This window comes from Bufo bufo, chromosome 2 (assembly GCF_905171765.1).
Source record: "Bufo bufo chromosome 2, aBufBuf1.1, whole genome shotgun sequence".
Classification (NCBI taxonomy): domain Eukaryota; kingdom Metazoa; phylum Chordata; class Amphibia; order Anura; family Bufonidae; genus Bufo; species Bufo bufo.
In genome coordinates this window covers 11,026,416-11,052,855 of record NC_053390.1, presented here as the reverse complement: position 1 = coordinate 11,052,855, position 26,440 = coordinate 11,026,416, and the positions used below count along the sequence as shown (strand labels likewise).

Here is a 26,440-nt window from a genome sequence, read left to right as displayed (position 1 = left end):
AAAGGTCAGAGGTCGCAAAGCTGTGCTGCGAGCTGATTTCTTAAGTCAGCCTAATGGAAAGAAAGAGTAAGATTCTCCCAACTCCATTGAATGTAAATTCTTTATCTCATGAAGTAAATAAAGAGTAAAGGAAAAGTTGTTTAATACTTCGCTGACATAAAAATGTCCAGTAAACAAAGCAAACGGCTTCATTAAATTTATAATTATAGCAAGTCAATAAATGATTAATGATATTGATTACTAATCAATTTTTTCCACAGGATCATTAACATAATGTTTGTCTAGAGTTTTTTATTTCAGTTCTAAAAACGCCAAGAGATGAACTAAGATTGAAAAATCAAAAATTTGAAGATGGAAACACATCATAAATTTCATATGATTGGTGGTGGTATCGTATGACTGAAAAGAGACTGAACAGTTATACTAACCATATTGTTTGTCTATCAATGGTGACTAACTTGTCGTCACTGTATTCCATGTAGATATATGGACGCATATATATTACTCTGTTTTGAGGTAGTCTCAAAGTATTGATTGGGTTATTATCCTAAATAGGCATAACACCTAAGGCTGCATTAGCCTAGCAGAGGAAGAATAGTTATATCTATTCATGATACCCTGTAGTTTGTTTTTCTTTGGGAAAAAAAAGAAAAAACATAAAAGTCCTCAACTTGCTGCTGGCTAAAGTATGGCATAAGTCAAAGGCCTAAAATAGGCAGGTATATGTTTGATAAAGTTTTGCTGCGTTGTTGCTCATACTGTCTGTTGTTTTCTTAAGTTTAGATGGTGGCCCAAGATGGGATCACGTGTAGATGGAAGGACAGATGGCGGAATCCTAAAAGTCTTTGTATCCGGAACCAAGAGAACCTGAGGTCAAGGCTATCCGTGACGCAAGAGACGTCCAGTCGGAGCCAACCCAGATGTATCCAAGATGTATCTAGGAGGGACAAGTGGGCAGAGCCCCAGGAGATTCGACAGCCGCTGCAAAAGTACATCACACCAATACAACATGACAAAGTATTCGAGATCGCAGACATGAAGATATGATGCCAAGCACCCCTCGTTGCCAAGTTGCTAACAAGCCAGGAAGCTATTACTTCCAGTTTTTTATTTTAGCAGCAACGTTATTAAGTTAGAGGACCAAAGAAAGATCTTAACTAGAGACACGTTTCCAGAAAGTCCAGAAAACGACCGAAACGTCTTTCTCTCTACAGTGGTCATAAAAGAAAAGAACAAAACAATTGTATAATATGCGTTCTATGAACCAACGTGTTTATCACTAATACAAAGAAACGTAACCTAGTTAAACTAATCGTAAAGTTTGTGTGTTAGATTTGTGTCGTAAAAGTACACACAAAATTGTGATACATTTATTCCAAGGTAAAACCTGCGTTCCCCAATCCATAATGATTTGGAGCATTTAGCCCTTTATTGCATTTCAGCCTATTCAACCTTCTAATAACGAAATTGAATATGCTGAAAAGGGGGGATTTGTTGTGCCTTTTCATAGGTAAATACATTAATATCCAATTCATTATTGTCAAAATGGATGTTCATTTCCTTTAAGAGCCATGCTCGACTATAGTTACAATTTTGTATGTCTTGAGTAGGCCAAATTAAGGTCACACAAAGGTTTCTGCTCTTTAATGTTATTCTTCTCATGAATGTACCAGTCTGAGAAGATGCCTCCTTGTCTACTTATAAATTTATGACGAGAGATAAGATAAGAAGCAGCTGGTGATAATTACCTATACAATTAGGTATTTATTAATGAAGCAAAATATATGATATGTATGTATTCATTTAATAAGCCTTAGTTAGTCCTTAGCATAAGACAATCAGTAGGACATATATATATATTTGTTTATATTATATTGTTATATGTTACGAAGACAACATGTATCCATTATATTATATATATATTTCTCATTAGGGGAATATCTGTCTCAAGAAGAGTGTCTGTGAAGATGTGTGTTTTGTAACAATTAATCACATCTTTGGTAAGACAGAGGAGGTACTGATATCTCTGTGAGAAAACAAGCCATTTACGATCCATAAATTAAGTGTGAGAAACATTCAAAAGAGACGCCTAGAGGTCTGTCTCTAATTGCTACTAGTGTCAGAATTAATCCCTATGGCTTTGAATTAAAGCTTCTAAGGTCAAAATGTATATTCAGACTTATATAAGTTAACCCTTTATACTATGATGCAGATAGCTTATACAGCAGTGCCACCTAGGTATGAGTAGGTGACATTACAACAGTAGCAAAAGTGCATTCTGGGTAAGGTTATGATGTCACATTTTATCAATGATCACGCCCATCCGACAATGATTGGAAAATTCCAAACTAGGAAGGTGTGTCTAACTGATAAGTTTGGGATCATAAGCCATACACAGGAGGAAAAAGAGAAAAAAGAAGGAAGGAGAGGAGAAGTTGAGGTCTATCAAGATGAAAGCCATGGTGAGATGTGCTATGATGGACCACCCAGCTTTCCTAGGAGCAAAAGTGAGATTCCTACTAGGACTTGGTAAGAGACACAGAAAATGATATGTCATTTTATTAAGACTAATTAGATAGTGTGGGTGAAATTATACCATCTAGATTGGCGAATAAATAAATAATTAAATTAATTGATCATCTCCATATTGAGATGTAGTCTTAGGATATTGTGAGACTTCATTCTACCTGCAGAAGAATCTAGACTCATAATCTAGCAAAGCATTAAATGATTGCTTATATATATATATATATATATATATATATATATATATATATAAAAAACCAGATAATGCAGCAGCACAGTCAGATATGATGTACCGGGTGCAAAGTCCCCACAGAGGTCGGCTCTTCCTCCACGATATATATCAAACGAATGATGAGGCAGCACTTCCAGTATAGGGTGAACGGGTGTGGACCCCAAACTTTGTTCAAGCGACGTTTCGGCCTGCTCAATGAGGCCTTTCTCAAGCTAAATAACAGTGCATATGACAGGGTATATATACCCAACAATCAATACAAATCAATTACAATCAGTGATTGGGCGTGACTCCAGTCAAGTCACGTGATCATTAACCATATGAATACATAACATAGGTGCATAATAAACATTCTCATGTTGCAGGCGTACAAACATTTCATAAGTGTTCATAGTAGTATCAAAACAGATAAATAGAGGTGAATCTCTGTGCTTCAATTATAAAATAGAAAATGTATCCCTCTCTATTCAATACATTATTACCCATAGTGGACACTGTGCAGAAAGTGTTAGGTGCATATGGGGTTAAAAACATCAATAATTGGTACAGCTGTACCTAATCATAAGTTAAAAACAAAGGACAGAGCTCACCACACTATGACACTTGGTATCTGCCGGCATTGGCGTCCCCCCGTCAACGATGCACATGCGCCGAGCCAGACATCAATAGCCACGCCCCCCGACACAGCGGCGCTCACACGTGACCACTCCATGGACCGCAGCGTCATCCTCTGGAGCGCACCGTAAGACACGCAGCCGTGAGGGGAGGGAGGCCAAGACATGTGACTCAGCGTCAGACGCACAGCGCACGGGGGCGTGTATTAGTGACCATGGTGATGTAAACAATCGGGAGACCTGCGGGCATAAGCACTGCCGCCGGGACATATGTTAATGCAGGCAATCTAGATAGCAATACACTTGCAGGAGCATATAGCTGGCCTATAGGATAGGCGATCTGACTCTGCAAACTCACACAGAGTGACTGCCCACTCAACAGTGGCCATCACTATTGCACCCCATTGGTGTGTGGTTACAATGGGACACACTTCCCATCTGTCCACACCTATAGCACCGATATGTGTATATCACCACCAGCTCACAAATATGAGGCAAGTGAGATCACACACTACATCAGTACCAAAAAGAATGACTGTCACTTTTCAATAAAAATAGCGTGCACTATAGTGACAATCCAAGTCGTCAGTCGCAATCCCGCTAGTCTCCACACAATGGTCACTATCACAATCTTGTATCCAAGGTCATTGGGCGGCTCCATCCAGTATACAGACAAAGGCTCATCAAGTTCATCAAAAGTCATCTAGGATAAATGAAAATAACATCAATATAAATTGATAATCTAATCAGACATATTAGCACTGTTACATGTCTCCTATCACGGCAGTCAGCCGAGATAAGTGCATTGGGTGAACTTTGCAACAACGGCTTCCTCACGGTCAAACCGGCCAATAAGGGGGGAGCCGTTGTTGTGATGGACACCCAATGGTACGTCTCAGAAATACAGAGGCAGCTGGGAGACCCCCTGGTGTATAGACAGCTGAATCATGACCCTAAATTTGATGTGATGAAGGTTATCACTAGTATACTTGATAGAGCAAAAGTAGGAGGTTTGATCGATGAAGCTCTCTACAAGTATTTATTGATAACACATCCCAAAACACCATTGATATATGTGTTACCTAAAATTCACAAGAGTATACAAAATCCCCCGGGGAGACCCATCGTCTCCGGGAGGGAGTCTGTGTTTTCCAACATAGCTATCTTCTTGCATAAGATATTGAGAAGGTTTGCTGTTGAAGCCAGATCCTACATACGAGATACAGGTGATTTCCTGAATAGGATTGCTAATGTAGAAGTGACGGCTAGGACTCTGCTAGTCTCTTTTGATGTGGTGAGCCTTTACACCTCTATCAACCATGATAGGGGTGTAGAGGCAGTCAGGAAATGTCTAGCTTCCACCCAGTACACTGATGAATGTAGGGAGTTCATATTGGACCTGCTCGGTGTAGTGTTAAGGTATAATTATTTTGCCTTCCAAGATGGCTACTTTCTACAACAGCGGGGAACCGCAATGGGTTCGAATATGGCGCCGACTTACGCCAACATTTTCATGTCGGGCCTTGAGGCTGAACACGTCTATGTGTCCCACCACTTCGGCTTGGTACGAGGGTGGTGGAGATACATAGACAATGTTTTTGTCATCTGGGACGGCACTGAAAGTGAGTTGGCCAATTTTCACACCTTCTTGAATGCAATAGACCCAGAAATACAGTTTACTCTGACGTACTCCACCGAGCAGGTCCAATTTTTGGACACCATGGTGATCAAACAAGGTACGGTACTGGTGACCGACTTATACACCAAACCGAAGGACTGCAATAAGTTGCTGAAGTTTGAGAGCTGTCACCCACGGTCCATGGTTAAAACCTTACCACGGAGCCAATTCCTCCGCGTGCAACGTATAGTTAAAGATCCCAAGATATGTGACATGAGATTGTCGCAGATGGCGGACAAGTTTGTCAATAGGGGTTATCCTAGAAGACTAGTTCACAGACAACTGGATGGGCTTGAATCTAGGACCCCTAAAGACAACAATAATAAACAGATTAGAGTGCCTTTCATCTCAACTTTCACTGAGGGTAGCTATCAGGTAGCAGATGCTATCAAAAAACACTGGCCAATATTACATAGTAACTTTAAAAAGGTCAAAGAATTTGCCGTTCCTCCCCTGATGTCCTATAGGCGAGCCCCTAGTCTGAGGGACAAGCTAGTTAAAGCTGAGGTGTCTGGGGGCAAAGCCCCAGTGCAGACCTATCTTGGTCGCAAGAAATATGGATGCTAACCTTGTTTAGGCTGTGTAAACTGCAGCTATATGTTAAAGGGAGATAAATTTACACACCCGATACTGAAGAAACAATTTGAGATACGGCACTTCTTGACCTGTGATAGTTCGTTTGTGATCTATCTCTTGTCTTGCCCCTGCAATCTCTTCTATGTAGGGGAGACTATTTGTGAGGTCAAGACCAGGATGAACTATCACAGGTACTCGATTCGGCAAAAGAGGAGAGATCTCCCTGTGCCTAAGCACTTTATTGAGGCAGGGCACGGTGAAAAAGATCTCAAATTTAGGGTGATTGATCACATACCCCCACTGAAACGGGGAGGTAACAGGGAAAGATTACTTAAGCAACGTGAGATCATGTGGATCCATAGGCTACATACACTTAAGCCCGATGGCCTTAATGCCGAATGTAGATGGGAATTATGTGGGTGATGGATAGGTGCTGCGCTCACCGACGTGGGGTTCCTTGACCGCCCTGTCTGTGATAGGAGACATGTAACAGTGCTAATATGTCTGATTAGATTATCAATTTATATTGATGTTATTTTCATTTATCCTAGATGACTTTTGATGAACTTGATGAGCCTTTGTCTGTATACTGGATGGAGCCGCCCAATGACCTTGGATACAAGATTGTGATAGTGACCATTGTGTGGAGACTAGCGGGATTGCGACTGACGACTTGGATTGTCACTATAGTGCACGCTATTTTTATTGAAAAGTGACAGTCATTCTTTTTGGTACTGATATAGTGTGTGATCTCACTTGCCTCATATTTGTGAGCTGGTGGTGATATACACATATCGGTGCTATAGGTGTGGACAGATGGGAAGTGTGTCCCATTGTAACCACACACCAATGGGGTGCAATAGTGATGGCCACTGTTGAGTGGGCAGTCACTCTGTGTGAGTTTGCAGAGTCAGATCGCCTATCCTATAGGCCAGCTATATGCTCCTGCAAGTGTATTGCTATCTAGATTGCGTGCATTAACATATGTCCCGGCGGCAGTGCTTATGCCCGCAGGTCTCCCGATTGTTTACATCACCATGGTCACTAATACACGCCCCCGTGCGCTGTGCGTCTGACGCTGAGTCACATGTCTTGGCCTCCCTCCCCTCACGGCTGCGTGTCTTACGGTGCGCTCCAGAGGATGACGCTGCGGTCCATGGAGCGGTCACGTGTGAGCGCCGCTGTGTCGGGGGGCGTGGCTATTGATGTCTGGCTCGGCGCATGCGCATCGTTGACGGGGGGACGCCAATGCCGGCGGATACCAAGTGTCATAGTGTGGTGAGCTCTGTCCTTTGTTTTTAACTTATGATTAGGTACAGCTGTACCAATTATTGATGTTTTTAACCCCATATGCACCTAACACTTTCTGCACAGTGTCCACTATGGGTAATAATGTATTGAATAGAGAGGGATACATTTTCTATTTTATAATTGAAGCACAGAGATTCACCTCTATTTATCTGTTTTGATACTACTATGAACACTTATGAAATGTTTGTACGCCTGCAACATGAGAATGTTTATTATGCACCTATGTTATGTATTCATATGGTTAATGATCACGTGACTTGACTGGAGTCACGCCCAATCACTGATTGTAATTGATTTGTATTGATTGTTGGGTATATATACCCTGTCATATGCACTGTTATTTAGCTTGAGAAAGGCCTCATTGAGCAGGCCGAAACGTCGCTTGAATAAAGTTTGGGGTCCACACCCGTTCACCCTATACTGGAAGTGCTGCCTCATCATTCGTTTGATATATATATATATATATATATATATATATTGATAGAACATTCTTCGCCAAGCTAAGTGATGGATTCCCACAGGAGAGACTTATTTCAAGTCCCTCCCATTAAGATATGGTCTAGCAAGATCCTAGATCCCTGTTATTTGTCTTAATAGTCTTACCAAAGTTATATGTGTGAAAATAGTCCAGGATGGGGCGGAAGGATACAGTTATCTCTTCTAAGTTATATCCTTGGATGGATTTGCCCATGCCTGAAGTCATGTGATGTGTAGTTGGTTAGGGGGGGCAGAATGTATTTAGCATTCTATAATGATGTCTAGGATTAGACATGCCCATCTTGATATCATGAGGTTTTCTCTTAACAGAAGTAATGTATATAACTTATGTTCCTACTTTGATATCCTAACCTAATAATAGCTTGGTTATAATGTGACAAGTTATTTCCACTCACATGTATTGTTAAGCTTGTAATGCTTTATATTAACGATATATATATTCATTTGCATGTATCTTTGTGTTTATTTACTTATATATGTTTATAATCTTGTAACCAATAAATCTGCATATTTTTTATAATACCTGTGTATAATTGTATAATGCAGACCTACATTTTATCATTAACATCATCTCACGTCAAAAAGAACTTATTTATCTGAGGAAATAGTCGGACTCAGATGTGAATTGTATCAATTAGGTTGTCTACAATTCACCAGGTCATGATTTTAAGAATTTATGACAAATTTTATAAATTTAATTATTTTTATGGTTAATTATTTTTATGACCATAATTAATAATTCTTAATTGAATTATTACCCACCGACACTGTGCACGTGCTAAGGTGACACGTACTCGGCCTTCTGGATCTCTACTCCCGTTACCCATCCCGTCCAGACCATGGACTCATGTATCCATGGATTTTATTACTGATCTACCTAATTCTTTAGGAAAGACAGTTATTCTGGTGGTAGTTGATCTCTTTAGCAAAATGGTGCACTTTATAGCGTTGTTGGGCCTACCTAATGCTAAAACACTTGCAAAAGTATTTGTTGATAACATTGTGAAACTCCATGGCATCACTCTGTTTCCAGATTCTGGAAGGCGTTTCTGTACTCGATTGGGGATACAACTGTTCTTTTCTTCGGCTTTTCACCCTCAGTTGAACGGACAGACGGAGCGCACAAATCAGGGTCTGGAGACTTACTTGAGATGTTTTGTATCTGCAAACCAGGAGGAGTGGTCCTCCTTTTTGTCTTTGGCAGAGTTTGCGATAAACAAGTGTAGACAGGAGTCCACTGGTGAGTCGCCGTTTTTTGGGGCATATGGGTTTCACCCGCAGTTTGGCACATTTTCTGGTTATGATACTTCTGGTATCCCTGAGGAAGAATGTTTTTTTGTCATCATTGTCATCTATATGATGGAATATTAAAAATAACTTGAAGAATATGGGCAACAAGTATAAACGTGTGGCTGACAGGAAACGTATGAATGGTCCGGACTTAAGTGTGGGTGATTCTGTGTGGATGTCCACAGTTGAAGGTACCGTCTTGGAAGTTGGGTCCAAGGTTTATTGGTCCATATAAGATCATGGCCATTATTAATCCTGTAGCTTTTTGTCTTGAACTTCCTCTGAAAATTCATAATGTGTTCCATAAATCTTTGTTGAAGAGATATGTTGAACCTTTGGAGCCGTCTTCTTTGCCACCCGCTCCTGTCATGGTGGATGGTAGTTTGGAATTACAGATCGCCAAGATAATTGACTTTCGAGTTCTCCGTAGATCTCTTTAGTATCTTATCCACTGGAATAGCCGGACCATGGACCTGTGGAGGATCACGTGCTGCAGCTCAGGACCAGGTGTCTGTGCTGTAGAAGGTGAACGGCTATTGCTGAGTGTGATATCTGGTACCTGTAGTCCGCCCCATTTCTCCCTGTGTCTAGCTTTATGACTCTTCCATACTCATACACACTTGGCTCAAATAAGAGGGCATGTGTTCAGAACAGGGAGAGAAGAGAAAGTCTCTGCAAGATTATTCTGTCCCCTCCAGACACGTCTGCCCCCTCCGAACCCCTCTATACCATTTGGAACCCTCTATCTGCTCCAGGCTCCTCTGTTCCCCTCCAGACTTCACTGCCCACTTCAGACCTCTCTATCTCCTCCAGGCTCCTTTGTTCCATCCCCCCCAGGCTTCTCTGTCCCCTCTATACCATTCAGAGCATCTGTCTCCAGGTTCCTCTGTCTCCTCCAGATTTTTATGCCATTGTCTTATCTTCCTGACAACAAAATGATCAGTGTTACGAAGCAGATGTGGATCCACTGTGTCATTTGAATAGGTTTGGCTTGGGGCTAGTCCAAAATGAGTTTGGCTAATTGCACCCCTGATCTTCACCTTTTATCCGCTGTACTGGGATCTATACTCTGCTGCAGAGGAACCATCAGGTTTGTGCCTCATGGAGTAGGCTTTGCTATAACTTTTTTTATTTTTCCATTCACATAGCCATATGAGGGCTTGTTATTTTGTGGGACAAGTTGTAGTTTCTAATGCCACCATTTAATATTACATAGGATGTAGGGGAAAGTGGGAAAAAAAATTCCATATGGAATTGGAAAAGAAAATTCAATTCCGACACAGTTTTACGGTTGTTTTTTTACGGCATTCACTATGTGGAAAAACTGACTTGTGCTTTTCATTCTCCAGGTCAGTACAAATCTGACGATACCACATATGTATAGTTTTTCTTGCATTTTAATATTGAAAAAAAATGCAATACCTTTTTTAAAATTTTAATAGTTTGGACTTTTTTCGCACGTGGTGGAGCCCATGAGTTATTTTTAAAAATTGTTTATCTTTATTTTATGGAAAGGGTGCATGCTTCCAGGTTCTAGCCCTCTCAGATGCCATGCTCTTAAATGTCTACGATCGTCAATACCACCGATTGTGGACATTAGCTGCAGGTGCATCTTTAAATACGGGGGTAAGTGACTGCTGAACAACAGAGGTCAATAGACACCAGTGGCTCAGGGTAAGAACGGAGATGAAGTCAGGCAGTGAAGGGTTAAATCCAGAACTCGGCAAAAGTTGAAACACAAAATTGGCAAACAAGCAAACAGCACACCTTTGTAGGAAACTAGCATCGTTTTTTCAACATATAACGGCGAATATATTTTTCTTTTTCTACTTATATACGCCACTAAAGGCTTTTCAACATATAACTGCAGCGGAGAACGGCAAATATATTTTTCTTTTTCTTACATATATACGCCACTAAAGGCTTTTCAACATATAACTGCAGCTCTGAACTGCGAATATATTTTTCTTTTTCCACTTATATACGCCACTAAAGGCTTTTCAAAATATAACTGCAGCGGAGAACGGCAAATATTTTTTTCTTTTTCCACTTATATACGCCACTAAAGGCTTTACAACATATAACTGCAGCGCTGAACGGAGAATATATTTTTATTTTTCCACTAATACATGGTAAAAAGGGTTTTACAACATATAACTGCACCGCACAAGGGAAAATAAGACGTACTGTTGAAATATTTCCTTGTAATAAACCCTGTTAATGGCAGTATCAAACAGCACTTGCACCCCAATAACAAGAACGGTTTGCTGGAATTACAGAGCTGTATAATGGCTATTTGGATCCGCAGTCAGTGCAGAAAGGTGTAATAGGATTGTTCCTATTATCCAGGCTGTAACCTCCTCTACCGAACCCTGTTCTACATAAACGCTGTGGAATGATTCCTCCCTATCCTTTCCTTACACCTTGTTTAACCTTTCCCTGTACTTTTAAATCACTTTTTTTAGCACAATGAGGTTTTTCCTAGCACTGTCCCTAGCGCCTGCTGACATCTCTCCCTGCACTAAGTACGCTGGAAAATGGCAGAATCCAAGATGGCTGAGGCTATTTATAGGGCTGTGACATCACAGGGCTGGCTGACTGCTAATTGGCTGCATGCATGGCATTATGGGTGATCCCGCCTTCCCAGAGTTCCTTGCCCCATGTCCTCACACGTGCAGCAGCCATTTCAGGAAAAAATGTGATTCGTTACCACGAAGCGTGAGGAAATTCAGATTCAGTGCGAATAGAATAAAGCCTGAAATTCGGATCGAATTCCACTTCAGCAGCTTCGATTTGCTCATCTCTACTAATAGTAGCTCTGAACTAGGTTGAGAACTGCACCTAGAGGGGCATATAGTCATTGGGCTCTTGGAGTCCCTTGAGAAGTCTCTTTACTCGAACTCCAAAGATTTTAATGCTATGGAAGATCGTGTCTGACTCACCCCACAGACTTGAGGAAACAGTCAGTGTAAGAGCAGACATTATAAGCAAGTTCGCACCAAATCAGAAACCCTTCTTAAAAAATTGGGAAAGATCATGACATGGACAGAAACCTGATCCATCTGTCTGCTGTACTTGTTTGAGGCTCCTTCAACATTGTTGCTGACCATTGTTGCGGACTCTGAATCCAGAGATCTACAAACAAATTGCTCAGTGGAATCAGGTTCAGTGCCAAGATGGAAACATTCCTTTCCCTTTATTAGGCAGACAATCCCTTGGCAGCAGATATCTTTTCCATTCCTTGGAGGTTCAGGCTGGCCTAAATTTTGTCCTCCAGTTTCCATGATAATTAGGGAATTGCTGAAAATCAGGCTAGACCAGACGACAGTACAGCCATCATACTGTTTGGGCCAGAGAGGTCATGGTTCCCAACATGCAGATGAGTCAAGGGTGTGTTGTGCATTTTCATAAGTGCACAGTATTATCTAATGATATTATAGCCAATATGAATGCTCATTGCCTTTAACCCCTTCAGGACACAGCCTTATTTCACCTTAAGGACCAGGCCATTTTTTGAAAATCTGACCAGTGTCACTTTAAGTGGTGATAACTTTAAAACACTTTGACTTATCCAGGCCATTCTGAGAATGTTTTTTCGTCACATATTGTACTTCATGACACTGGTAAAATGAAGTAAAAAAAATCATTTTTATTTATAAAAAAATACCAAATTTACCAAAAATTTGAAAAAAAAAATGCAAATTTCCAAGTTTCAATTTCTCTACTTCTATAATACATAGTAATACCTCCAAAAATAGTTATTACTTTGCATTCCCCATATGTCTACTTCATTTTTGGATCAATTTGGGAATGATATTTTATTTTTGGGGTATGTTGCAAGGCTTAGAAGTTTAGAAGCAAATCTTGAAATTTTTCTGAGATTTTCAAAAACCCACTTTTTAGGGACCAGTTCAGGTCTGAAGTCACTTTGTGAGGCTTGCATAATAGAAACCACCCAAAAATGACCCCATTCTAGAAACTACACCCCTCAAGGTATTCAATTTTAATCCATTTTTTCCAGTAACAAAGCAAGGGTTAACAGACAAACAAAATGCTATATTTATTGTCCGATTCTGTAGTTTGCAGAAACACCCCATATGTGGCCATAAACTACTGTACTGGCACACAGTAGGGCGTAGAGGGAAAGGTGCACCGTATGGTTTTTGGAAGGCAGATTTTGCTGGACTGGTTTTTTTGACACCATGTCCCATTTGAAGCCCCCCTGATGCACCCCTAGAGTAGAAACTCCATAAAAGTGACCCCATCTAAGAAACTACACCCCTCAAGGTATTCAAAACTGATTTTACAAACTTTGTTAACCCTTTAGGTGTTGCACAAGATTTAATGGAAAATAGAGATACAATTTCAAAATTTCACTTTTTTGGCAGATTTTCCATTTTAATAATTTTTTTCCAGTTACAAAGCAAGGGTTAACAGCCAAACAAAACTCAATATTTATGGCCTTGATTCTGTAGTTTACAGAAACACCCCATATGTGGTCATAAACTGCTGTACGGGCACATGGCAGGGCGCAGAAGGAAAGGAATGCCATACGGTTTTTGGAAGGCAAATTTTGCTGGAGTGGTTTTTTGACACCATGTCCCATTTGAAGCCCCCCTGATGCACCCCTAGAGTAGAAACTCCAAAAAAGTGACCCCATTTTAGAAACTACGGGATAGGGTGGCAGTTTTGTTGGTACTATTTTAGGGTACATATGATTTTTGGTTGCCCTATATTACACTTTTTGTGAGGCAAGGTAACAAGAAATAGCTGTTTTGGCACAGTTTTTATATTTTGTTATTTACAACATTCATCTGACAGGTTAGATCATGTGGTATTTTTTTAGAGCAGGTTATTACGGACGCGGCGATACCTAATATGTCTACCTTTTTTTATTTATTTAAGTTTTACACAATTATTTCATTTTTGAAACAAAAATCATGTTTTAGTGTCTCCATAGTCCAAGAGCCATAGTTTTTTCAGTTTTTGGGCGATTATCTTGGGTAGGGTATGATTTTTGCGGGATGAGATGACGGTTTGATTGGCACTATTTTGGGGTGCGTATGACTTTTTGATCGCTTGTTATTACACTTTTTGTGATGTAAGGTGACAAAAAATTGCTTTTTTACGGTATTCACCTGAGGGGTTAGGTCATGTGATATTTTTATAGAGCAGGTTATTACGGACGCGGCGATACCTAATATGTGTAGTGCATTTAATTTTTTTATTTTTAATCAGTGATAAATGTGTTTTTTTATTTTTACTTTTTTTCCCTTTTTTTGATCCAGACCCACTTGGTTCTTGAAGATCCAGTGGGTCTGATGTCTGTATTTTCACTTTACACTTAGTCTGATCAGACTTCAGCCTTTAGCAGAAGTCTGATCAGAACCATGGAAAGCCAGAAGCCTGTGAAGGCGTCCGGTTGCCATGGTAACCATCACCCGCTGCCACAACAGAGCAGCGGGTGATGGGGAGGGAGGGGGGCCCCCCTCCCACTGTGATCCTGTCAAGAATGGGGGCTGAAAAGGCACAGCAGCCCCCGATGGGAGAGGGAGGGAGCTCCCTTCCTGTTAACCCGTTCCATACAGCGGTCCCTACGGACCACGGCATGGAAGGGGTTAAATGGCTAACATCACAGCACAGATGTGCTGACACTCTGCTTGCTAACCGCTCGGCCATCCTGGAAATGAGAGGGGGCGGGCGGGATGATCGCGCGCCCGCCCCCCCAGCACCGCCCGTACCTCTCCCCCTGCACAGCCCACCGGCAGATAATGAGGGCTGCGGGGGGGGGGGGGTTAAAAATGAAAATTTAGGTCATTTTGAAGTTTCTGATCCCAGCGGTGACGTCATGTGTCCCCGAGAGATTAAAATATAAGTCATGAACAGAATATATGTCTTCCTAAACAGGATTTATCAGATGTTTTATAGAAGCCGTTATGTGACATCAATTAAGTTTTTATATACAAATATACAACCTGAAATGAAAACAATGTCTATGACCCAGTGATATATTGTGGCCATATGGCTGCTCTCTTGTGTGACTTCACTAATGACCCCTAATTATGGCTTTAGAAACAAAAGCCGGAATTAGTACTTACCGGTGATTCATTTTCCATGAGATCACCACGACGGCCATACAAGGAGATGGACCCCTGACCTCTGTAGGGGCAGGAAGCAGAGAAAGGTTTAAATACCCCCTCCCACCACCAAACACCAGTGCTTCCAAAATACCAGAGTAAAGGGTGGTGGATACACACGTGAAAAAATAAATAAAAAAGAGAAGATATTTCATCATATCAACCCCCAAGTAACTAACAGGGAGGGAAATACGGGCCGTCGTGGTGATCTCATGGAAAATGAATTACCGGAAAGTACTAATTCCGGCTTTCCATATCATCACCACGACGGCCATACAAGGAGGTATATCAAATATGAATTTATGGGGGGGACATAGACTGAAGGACTTTTTTTCCGAAAGACATATCAGTCTTTTTGAAAAGGTCCAATCTATAATGCTTGGCGAAAGTATGGATGTTGGACCAAGTGGCTGCCTTACAGATCTCCTCAAGGGAGACACCCGCTGTTTCTGCTTGAGAAGACGACATTGCCCTAGTCAAGTGGGCTCTGATATTATCAGGGCAAGAAAGATTCTGTAAGGAATAACAAGAAGCGATGGTAGCTTTAATCCATCTGGCGATGGAGGACTTGGAAACCTTCTGACCCTTGTTTCTTCCTCCAAACTGGATAAAGAGGCAGTCTGACTTCCTAAAGTCTTTTGTGGTTTCTAAGTAATCCAGTACTGCCCGTCTGACATCAAGTGAATGAAGGGTAGATTCCCAATCATTAGATGGGCTGTTAAACAAAGAAGGTAGAGTGATCTCCTGGTCTTTATGAAACTTCGAGACTACTTTCGGTAGAAAACACGGATCCAGTTTTAGAATTATCCTGTCGTCCAGGACCTGTAGGTAGGGCTCTCTAATTGATAGTGCTTGTAGTTCACTTATTCTTCTGGCTGAGGTGATGGCAACCAGGAATGCAGTTTTGTAGGATTTTAGTTTCAGAGAGCAGTCACTTAGAGGTTCAAATGGAGGATGTGATAGTCCCCTAAGGACAATGTTTAAATCCCAGGTAGGGACCTGAGACCTTAGAATCGGACGTAACCTCGTTATTGCCTTCATGAATCGCTTTATCCACCTATGGTTCGCCAGTTCGGTGTCGTAAAAGCAACTGAGGGCTGATACCTGTACCTTGAGAGTGGATGGTCTTAATCCCATGTCAAATCCTTTTTGTAAAAAGTCCAGAATCATTTGGATGTTTGGAGCTGAGGTATTTGGCGAGGGCGAACCTGACCACGAGCAGAACCGTTTCCAAATCTTCAGGTATATTGAAAAGGTGACTTTTTGGAAGCTTTTAGGGTTGAAATTACTGCATCCGATAGTCCCTGATGCTTTAGGATTTGGGTCTCAGGATCCAGGCTGCTAGGTTGAGGAAGTCCGGGTCCGGGTGTAGAATCGGACCTTGGTGAAGGATGACTTGTCTCCTTGGTAGAAGCCAAGGATCCTCGCTGGCAAGGTTCCACAAGATTGGGAATCAGCTCTTCTTTGGCCAGTAGGGTGTTACTAGTATGACTGAGGTACTGTCCTGTATGATTTTCTGTACCACTCTCGGTATTAACGGAAGAGGAGGGAACGCATAATGAAGACCTCGGTTCCATCTGAAAGAGAAAGCGTCCAGAAATCTCGGGCTGTCGGGAACAAAAAACAAGCAATTTTGAGTTTACCCGAGTGGCAAAGAGATCTATTGCTAGTCTCCCCCACTTGTCCGATATCATCAGGAAGACTTCCTCGTTTAAGGACCATTCTGAGTGATCTATCTTTGCTTGGCTTAGGTAGTCTGCTTCCATATTTAGGGACCTTTTAGGTGGACTGCAGACACTGACTGAACATTCGTTTCGGCCCAGGTGAATATCTTTGCCGACAAATCCAGCAGGCTGCTCGAACCCGTGCCTCCCTGATGACTTAAATATCTTATCACTGTCGTATTGTCTGACAGGACTCTTACGTGATGGCCTTGAAGATGAATCTTTGCTTGCTTTAGAGTTTCCCAGACTGCCATCAATTCTCGAAAATTTGACGACTGGAGACTGAATGATTTTGGCCAGACTCCCTGGTAGTAAACATCTCCGACCTTCGCTCCCCAACCGTACTGACTTGCATCCGTGGTGATCTGGGCGTAGGGATTCTTTGACCACATCACCCCCTTGGAGATATTGAGCCTGTTTTTCCACCAAAGGAGGGAGGTTTTTATCCTTTGAGGGATGATCACCTTTTGGTCTAGGGAAGATTCCCTTCTGTCCCAGACCCTGAGGTTCCACATCTGCAGGGTTCGAAAATGGATCTGACACCACTGAACGGACGGTATGCAGGGTGTGAGGATCTCCAAGAGACTCATTGAGTCTCTGATGGAGTAGAACATCTTTGAGTTGAAGATGGAGATTTTCTTTTGGATGTCCTGCATCTTGCTCAGAGGTAAACAGGTTATCTGTCTCTGGGAATCCAGAATAACCCCCAGGAACTGGAACTTTGTTGTCGGTTCTAACTGTTATTTTCCTATGTTGATCAATCAACCCAGTCCCTCTAGGGTCTGACGGAAAAAATTCAGATATCTCTGCAGAAGAAGAGCAGAACTGTTTGAGATCAGAAAATCGTCTAAGTATGGAAAAACTGTCAGACCTTCCTTCCTTAGATAGGCAACTACCTCGATCATTAGCTTTGTAAAAACTCGAGGGGCTGAGGATATGTCGAAGGGGAGAGAGGTGAATTGATAATGGACAATTCTGCCCAAATGGTCTCTGACCGCGAACCTTAAGAACCGTTGAGAGCTGGGATGTATCGGGACATGATAGTAGGCGTCGGTCAGATCGACCGAGCACATTACTGAATTGTTCTGGAGCAGAGGAACTATGGATCTTAGGGTCTCCATCCTGAATTTTTGATAGGTAATGTACCTGTTCAGGCGCTTTAAGTTTATTATTGTGCAATAGGCTCCCTCCTTCTTCACTAGGAAGAGGTTCGAATAGAACCCCTTTCCTTGTTCGGATCGTGGTACTTCCACCACTACCCCTTTTGCGAGTAGTTCTCGAATGCCCACGTGAATAGGATGATTGAAGTCTGGGACCGCAACCTTGGTGACTATAAATCTTTTTGGGGGAGGATCCGAGAATTGTATTCTGTATCCTGACTCTACAATCCTCAGAGCCCAGGAGTTTGAGGATATTTCCTCCCAACGGGGAAGAAACATCCTCAATCTCCCCCTCACCCTCATGTCACTGGTTTCCATTTCCTTTTTGGGGGGCAGAGGCGGGAGCCCTCCCCCTCCCCCTTTGGGATAACTGAAATGGCCTGACTTGCCCTTACCACTGTATTGATTACTTTGGTTGGAAGGGGCACGAAAGGGATACTTCCTTCTATAAACTTTTTCCTCCGGAAAACCCTACTTTTTAACGGAGGCCTTTTCTAATTCTGGCCTGAAGACATACTCTCCAGAAAAGGGGATGCAACATAGTCTGGATTTTGACACTTTGTCACCCGACCAGCATTTCACCCACAAGGCACGGCGAGCTACATTGGACAGACCCGCATCCCTTGCTGCAAAACGTACCGACTCCGCGGAGGCGTCCGCTAAAAAAGCTGTAGCAGATTTTAACAGGGGAATAGCACTAAAAATCGAATTTGTTGAGGAATCGCTGGAGGCCCTATTCTCTAACTCTGAGAGCCAGATGAACATAGATCTAGCAACTGATGTGGCTGCTATGTTCGATTTAAGCGTGAACATGGCCGCCTCCCAGGACCTTCTCAATAGGCCGTCAGCCTTTCTATCCAACGGATCTCTGAGCTGAGAGGCATCTTCAAATGGTAGGCTGTTTTTTTTATTGACCCTAGCTACCTGGGCGTCAATTTTAGGGATGGTGTTAAAGGTCCTAGCTTCTTCTTGATCAAAAAGAAGCCGGTTTTGGAAGGATCTGGCAACTCCCAGCCGTTTCTCCGGATCTGCCCATTCATCCAAAATCATCCCCTTGATGTTATCGTTAATAGGGAAGACTTTGGACTTCTTCACTCTGAGACCTCCCAACATCTCATCTTGTACTGATGGAGTAGAAGGCACCTTTTACCCCCATAGTAGCTCTGACTGCTTTTAAAAGCTCGGGCATATCCTCAGAAGAGAAATAGAATTTCCTTCTGTTCTCTGAAAATTCTCGTTCAGAGAGCTTATCTTCATCCTCCATATGTTTAGAGGAGGAAGCTGAACCCCCATAAACTTCAGAATCGGATGAAATATAATCGTCCGATTTGTGGCGTTCGGCGGCTGCTCCGAAACAACGGGTTTCTCTGTTTGAAGTGTGGAAAAAGCCGCAAAGGAGGATTTAATCTCTTCCCGCATCATAGATTTAATCTCGTCCATGAGGGGCGGCTGTTCCTCACAGACAATTCTAGCAATGCAATCCCCACACAACTTCTTAGGGTGGTCATCAGGTAGCCGTTTAAGGCATGAAATACACTTTGAGTACTTCTTGGGCTTTCTCAGAGAATCCTTAGCAGTCTGGAAAAGCCAAGAAAAAAAACCATTAATCCAGGGGGAAAAAAACCAATAGTGTGCCCAGGTGAGAGAGGAAGAAACTCTCCCCTATGGGGAACTTACGGACAGCAGGGTAGAGGCCTCAGCATGCTCAGACGCAGACATCCTGACGGATAGCCAGAGAGGGTAAGCACTCACCGCAGGACGCTGCAGCAGGAGGATCCATTTGAATTCTCCCGCCTCCCGAAGCCGACCGCGTCACTTCCAGAAACGTCACAGCTAACCGGAAGTGACGAATTTGTATAGCGCCGCATGGCGCTGGGCGCACAGCCAGCATGGTTTAGTGAACCAGCGGGCGTCCTGTGCTCCGGGAGCAGGCCCCAGATCAACCGGAGGCGAGTCTCTCACTTTCCCCCCTGCCCGGCGTTAGTACAGGACCGCGGGCTGACAGGGGGGTCCCGCCGAAGCAGGTACGCGACTCCATATCCACTTCAAGCCTTCATCTCCACAGCGGCTATCCGCGGAGACCTTTCTCCGCCCCTGTCCTCTGTAGGGACAGGAAACACTGCTGTTTGGTGGTGGGAGGGGGGTATATAAACCTTTCTCTGCTTCCTGCCCCTACAGAGGTCAGGGGTCAATCTCCTTGTATGGCCTTCGTGGGGATGATATGGAAAACATTTTTCTGATTCTGAATGCAGCTTCTCTCCTGTGTGATTCCTCTTATGTTTTACAAGACTTGATTTCTGTGTAAAACATTTCCCACATTCTAAACATGTATATGCTTTCTCTCCTGTGTGACATCTCTCATGTATAACAAGATATGATTTCTGTGTAAAACATTTCCCACATTCCGAACATGAATATGGTTTATTTCATGTGTGACATCTCTCATGTATAACAAGATATGATTTCCGTGTAAAACATTTCCCACATTTCGAACATGAATACGGTTTCTCTCCTGTGTGACATCTCTCATGTATAACAAGATGTGATTTCTGTGTAAAACATTTCCCACATTCCGAACATGAATACGGTTTCTCTCCTGTGTGACATCTCTCATGTATAACAAGATTTGATTTCCGTGTGAAACATTTCCCACATTCTGAACATGTATATGGCTTCTCTCCTGTGTGAATTATCTTATGTTTAACAAGAGTGGATTTCTGTTTGAAACATTTCTCACATTCTGAACATGAATATGGCTTTTCCCCAGTGTGAATTCTCTCATGTGTAACAAGATGTGGTTTCTCTGTAAAACATTTCCCACATTCTGAACATGAATATGGCTTTTCCCCAGTGTGACATCTCTCATGTTTAACAAGATTTGATTTCTCTGTAAAACATTTCCCACATTCTAAACACGAATATGCTTTCGCTCCTGTGTGACTTCTCTCATGTCTAACAAAACTTGATTTCTCTGTAAAACATTTCCCACATTCTGAACATGAATACGGCTTCTCACCTGTGTGACTTCTCTCATGTGTAACAAGATGTGATTTTTGTCTAAAACATTTCCCACATTCTGAACATGAATATGGTTTCTCTCCTGTGTGACCTCTACTATGTTTTATAAGATTTGATTTATCTCTAAAACATTTTCCACATTCTGAACATGTATATGCTTTCTCTCCTGTGTGACATCTCTCATGTGTAACAAGAATTGATTTCCGCGTGAAACATTTCTCACATTCTGAACATGAATATGGCTTCTCTCCTGTGTGAATTCTCTCATGTATAACAAGAATGGATTTTCGTGTAAAACATTTCCCACATTCTGAACATGAATACATTTTCTCTCCTTTGTGATGTCTTCGGTTTGTAGAAAGTCCTGAGCTGTTTGTGGATTCTTTACCACAATAAAACCTTTTAATCCTTTTCTGACTTGTACTTGCGGTAACAATCTGTGATTGGTCAGGAGAAGGTTCCTCATAATTAGGAGGATTATATGACAGATCTGTACTGTGAAGTCCTGGATGTACATTAAGGGTAATGAGGTTTTCTCCTGAAGAGCGCTGCATGATATCTTCATCTAGTGGTAACATGACATTTTCACATTTCTTACTGGGATTTTCTGTTAAGATAAAAATGAAAAGTTTTTTTATTTATTTGCAAACTACAGAGTAGACAAACTGATAACATTCCAATTAGGCTGGAAGTTGATCCAGGAGGAAGGAGAAGTGTTCATTCATTTGGAATTCATTCCTGACTTTGGCCAAAAAAACTGCACTTGTGATCCCAGCCTTACAAAGCTTCTATAACTTCCTGACAAAGTCCAGGATTCTGGTTTACACCAGGTCATGACTTTTATTACATACAGTAAATAATGACTTAACTAAACAAAAAAATTTGAAAAGCCGGACCATGTCTGGAAAAAAGCCCTGCTCTCTGCCAACACATTTTGCCTTTCAACAGCAACTAGACATCATTTGAATAAAACAAGAAGCATCATGGTTGGAGCTGGAGAAGTGGGACATCATGGTTTGTAGCTGGTGGGGGGACATCATGGTTTGGAGCTGCTTTGCTGCCTCATGGTCTGGACACTCTGCAACCATTGGGTAAACAACTGGGCAGATTTACTAATCCTGTTTAAACCGTACAGAGTAAATCTAGAGATGCTCCACATTTATCACAGGCGCTTGGGCTGGAGGACAGATCTGCTGCACAGCTACACAAGTCTGTCTACCTCTATACCACTTAGTGGTTGGCTTTTCTGTCACAATGGAGCATCGTAAGCCCCGCCCCTGCAAAACCTGCATGTTGTTTCTATATGTGGAACCTTACAATCCCCCCTTTTTGGACAGATTATAAGAGCAGCACAGATCAGTCACTGGTTATCTACCAGCAAGTTCACACAGAGCAGATCAGCTGCAGACATTTCTGTGACTGTCCCGCTACCCTGAATGTGGCTTGTAATAATCCATGCACCTGCTGCAGAAACAACCAATACATGGAAATGTCTACAATAAATGTGCCCTGTGTGAACACGCTCTAATGCAGCTGGAACATTCTGGGACATGCAATTACTGCTAGAAGTCACACGTTCAGTCTGAAGGGGATGAGCAGATAATCGCTGAAGTGATGGACAACATGATCACATTTAGCAATTTAAAGCCGATGTCAGACAAGAATTTTAATACAAATTTTCTCATATTTTATTGAGACACCAACGACTTAGGCTACTTTCACACTGGCGTTTTGGCTTTCCGTATGCGAGTTCCGTCATGGGCTCTCACAAGCGGTCCAAAACGGATCGGTTTTGCCCTAATGCATCCTGAATGGAAAAGGATCCGCTCAGAATGCATCAGTTTGCCTCCGATCAGTCACCATTCCGCTCTGGAGGCGGACACCAATATACTGCCTGCAGCGTTTTTCTGTCCGTCCTGGGATGCGAAGCGAGATGGATCCTCTGACACAATCAAAAACGGATCTGCCCCCCATTCACTTTCAATGGAGTTCATGATGGATCCGTCTGGCTATAGAAGACATATTACAACCGGATCCGTTCATGACGGATGCATGCGGTTGTATTATTGTAATGGAAGCGGTTTTTGACGGATCCGCAAAAAACGCTAGTGTGAAAGTAGCCTTACATACCACACGCCTGTTCTACATCGAGGACAAACAGTCGTACAGGGGTGGACATTGCCCATAAACTCCATGTATGATCTACAATATATATACAATGCAGAACACGGATTGTACAAGACGTCTCTGTAGTATAGTCTACTATACCGGCCCGATGGAGGCCAGAAGGACACGCTCTCATCATGTGACTGGAGCCCTGGATATGACTGACATATAAAGAACACGTAGCCTCTAATGTAATGTGAGAAGAAACTGTGGAGCTCCTCCATTACATGTCACTGCACACACGTGTACACACTGCACATGATGGGTCTTACCTTGTGATATAAGAGGCTGGTGCTCCTCCATTACATGTCACTGCACACACGTGTATACACTGCACATGACTGCTCTTACCCTGTGATATAAGAGGCTGGTGCTCCTCCATTACATGTCACTGCACACACGTGTATACACTGCACATGACGGCTCTTACCCTGTGATATAAGAGGCTGGTGCTTCTCCATTACATGTCACTGCACACACGTGTACACACTGCACATGACGGGTGTTACCTTGTGATATAAGAGGCTGGTGCTCCTCCATTACATGTCACTGCACACACGTGTATACACTGAACATGACGGCTCTTACCTTGTGATATAAGAGGCAGGTGCTCCTCCATTACATGTCACTGCACACACGTGTATACACTGCACATGACGTCTCTTACCTTGTGATATAAGAGGCTGGTGCTCCTCCATTACATGTCACTGCACACACGTGTACACACTGCACATGACGGGTCTTACCTTGTGATATAAGAGGCTGGTGCTCCTCCATTACATGTCACTGCACACACGTGTATACACTGCACATGACGGCTCTTACCTTGTGATATAAGAGGCTGGTGCTCCTCCATTACATATCACTGCACACACGTGTATACACTGCACATGACGGCTCTTACCTTGTGATATAAGAGGCTGGTGCTCCTCCATTACATGTCACTGCACACACGTGTATACACTGCACATGACGGCTCTTACCTTGTGATATAAGAGGCTGGAGCTCCTCCATTACATGTCACTGCACACACGTGTATACACTGCACATGACGGCTCTTACCTTGTGATATAAGAGGCTGGTGCTCCTCCATTACATGTCACTGCACACACTGCACATGACGGGTCTTACCTTGTGATATAAGAGGCTGGTGCTCCTCCATTACATGTCACTGCACACACGTGTACACACTGCACATGACGGCTCTTACCTTGTGATATAAGAGGCTGGTGCTCCATTACATGTCACTGCACACACGTGTATACACTGCACATGACGGCTCTTACCTTGTGATATAAGAGGCTGGTGCTCCTCCATTACATATCACTGCACACACGTGTATACACTGCACATGACGGCTCTTACCTTGTGATATAAGAGGCTGGTGCTCCTCCATTACAAGTCACTGCACACACGTGTATACACTGCACATGACGGCTCTTACCTTGTGATATAAGAGGCTGGTGCTCCTCCATTACATGTCACTGCACACACGTGTATACACTGCACATGACGGCTCTTACCCTGTGATATAAGAGGCTGGTGCTCCTCCATTACATGTCACTGCACACACGTGTATACACTGCACATGACGGCTCTTACCCTGTGATATAAGAGGCTGGTGCTCCTCCATTACATGTCACTGCACACACGTGTACACACTGCACATGACAGGTCTTACCCTGTGATATAAGAGGCTGGTGCTCCTCCATCATGGCCTCCTTGTACAGGTCCTTGTGTCCTTCTATATACTCCCACTCCTCCATGGAGAAATAGACAGTGACGTCCTGACACCTTATAGGAACCTGACAACACAATGACACCGTCATCACCCAGACCCCTCCAGTGCTGTTACTGGAGAATTTCCCAGCATTCCCAGCAGTGTCACCTCTCCAGTCAGAAGCTCCATCATCTTGTGGGTGAGTTCTAGGATCTTCTGCTCATGTATCAGGGGGTGAGGGGGAGGCTCTGTGATGGGGGGAGGGGTCCTGCTCCGCCCTCCTGACTCCTGGAGATGGATGATGGGAGTCACACAGTCCCCCGATGTCTTCTTCACTATTGTGTACTCCTGTGGATGGAGAGAGACACTTAGGGAATAAACCCTTCAGGGGCCATGTGCTCTCCTCCGGCCCTCTCCTCCTGGTACAACGTGCCTACTTACCTTCTCATGGCTCCTACAACATGACTATTGGTCACTGGTCACATGACACATCACTCACCATATTGGGGGCTGATCTTCAGGTTCTCCATCACTTGGAAGGTCTGGAGACCGTTCTCCAGGACCCTGGACTCTTCCTATCACTTCCTATGATGGATTCTCCTTCCCGATGTCTGACTTGTTACAGAATACAATAAAGAGGAGAGAAATCTAGAGAAGTTTACCTCTCCGCTCAGCAGGGAGATGATCTCCAAGGTGAGGTCTAATATTCTTCTGCTGATCTCCTTCCTGTCCATCCTTGGTGGTCGTTCAGGAGAAGAGGAGAGAACTGGAGGAGCTGGAGGCTTCTAGTACTGCAGGCGCCTTTATGAGAAGAGGAGAGGAAATCATCCAGGGGACAAGACCAGATGTCACCTCCAGAACCGCACTTCCTGAGCCTGGAGGGGCCCCGCTTCTCAGAGCCCCCACCACTTGGATCCCATGGGCCCCAACATGGAGATCTCTGGTGGCTCCACAGGAGATAAATGTCTGGTAGATGCAGGTCCCACCTCTGGGCTGTGCTCAGCTGTGTCCAGAACTCCTAGAGAAGAGACTGGAGAGAGCTGAGCTCAGGCCGGGCCCCGCTCCATTCATTCTCCTCCTGGAGGCAGGGGCCCCTCACCAGGACAGTCAGGGGCCAGCGAATGATGACAACCCCCACTATCCCCACTACTACTCCCCCATCATACTAAGCTGAGGAGCGGAGAAGGATTCCTTGTGTGTAATGGAGGAGAATCTCCAGAGGTGACATGTCTGAGCTCTCCACCACACTGTCTCCTCACAGCTCATCTTACCTGCAGGCTGGAGGAATGGCTGATACCAGAGAGAACAAGAGCCCTGACTACCGACCAGGACCTGCCCGGTATCTGCTGCACTGCCAGAGCTGAAGGACCTGCGGTGACGTCACCGTCATGTGATCAGTGCAGGGGGCGGGGCTCAGCAGTGACTACCGACCAGGACCTGCCCAGTATCTGCTGCACTGCCAGAGCTGAAGGACCTGCGGTGACGTCACCGTCATGTGATCAGGGGGTGGGGCTCAGCAGTGGAGAAAGGCTGTGGTGAAGGACCTGCGGCGATGTGAATGTCATGTGATCAGTGCAGGGGCGGGGCGGGGCTCAGCAGTGACTACCGACCAGGACCTGCCCAGTATCTGATGCACTGCCAGTGCTAAAGGACCTGGGGTGACGTCACCGTCATGTGATCAGGGCGGGGTTTAGGAGAGGGGAACAGGTGGTGAAGGACCTTTGGTGACGTCACCGTCATGTGATCAGTGCAAGGGGCGGGGCTCAGCAATGGAGAGGAGAAGAGGTGGT

At 43.5% G+C, this 26,440-nt stretch overlaps 1 protein-coding gene across 1 annotated transcript in view; it reads right to left on the bottom strand.

The window, feature by feature from the left end:
* Positions 1 to 19,316: 19,316 nt before the first annotated feature.
* LOC120990612 overlaps positions 19,317 to 26,440 on the bottom strand; it is a 658,216-nt gene continuing 651,092 nt past the window's right edge. The window contains 2 exon segments of the mRNA XM_040419532.1: positions 19,317 to 19,324; positions 19,977 to 21,074. Coding sequence (XP_040275466.1) covers positions 19,317 to 19,324; positions 19,977 to 21,074 — 1,106 coding nt within the window.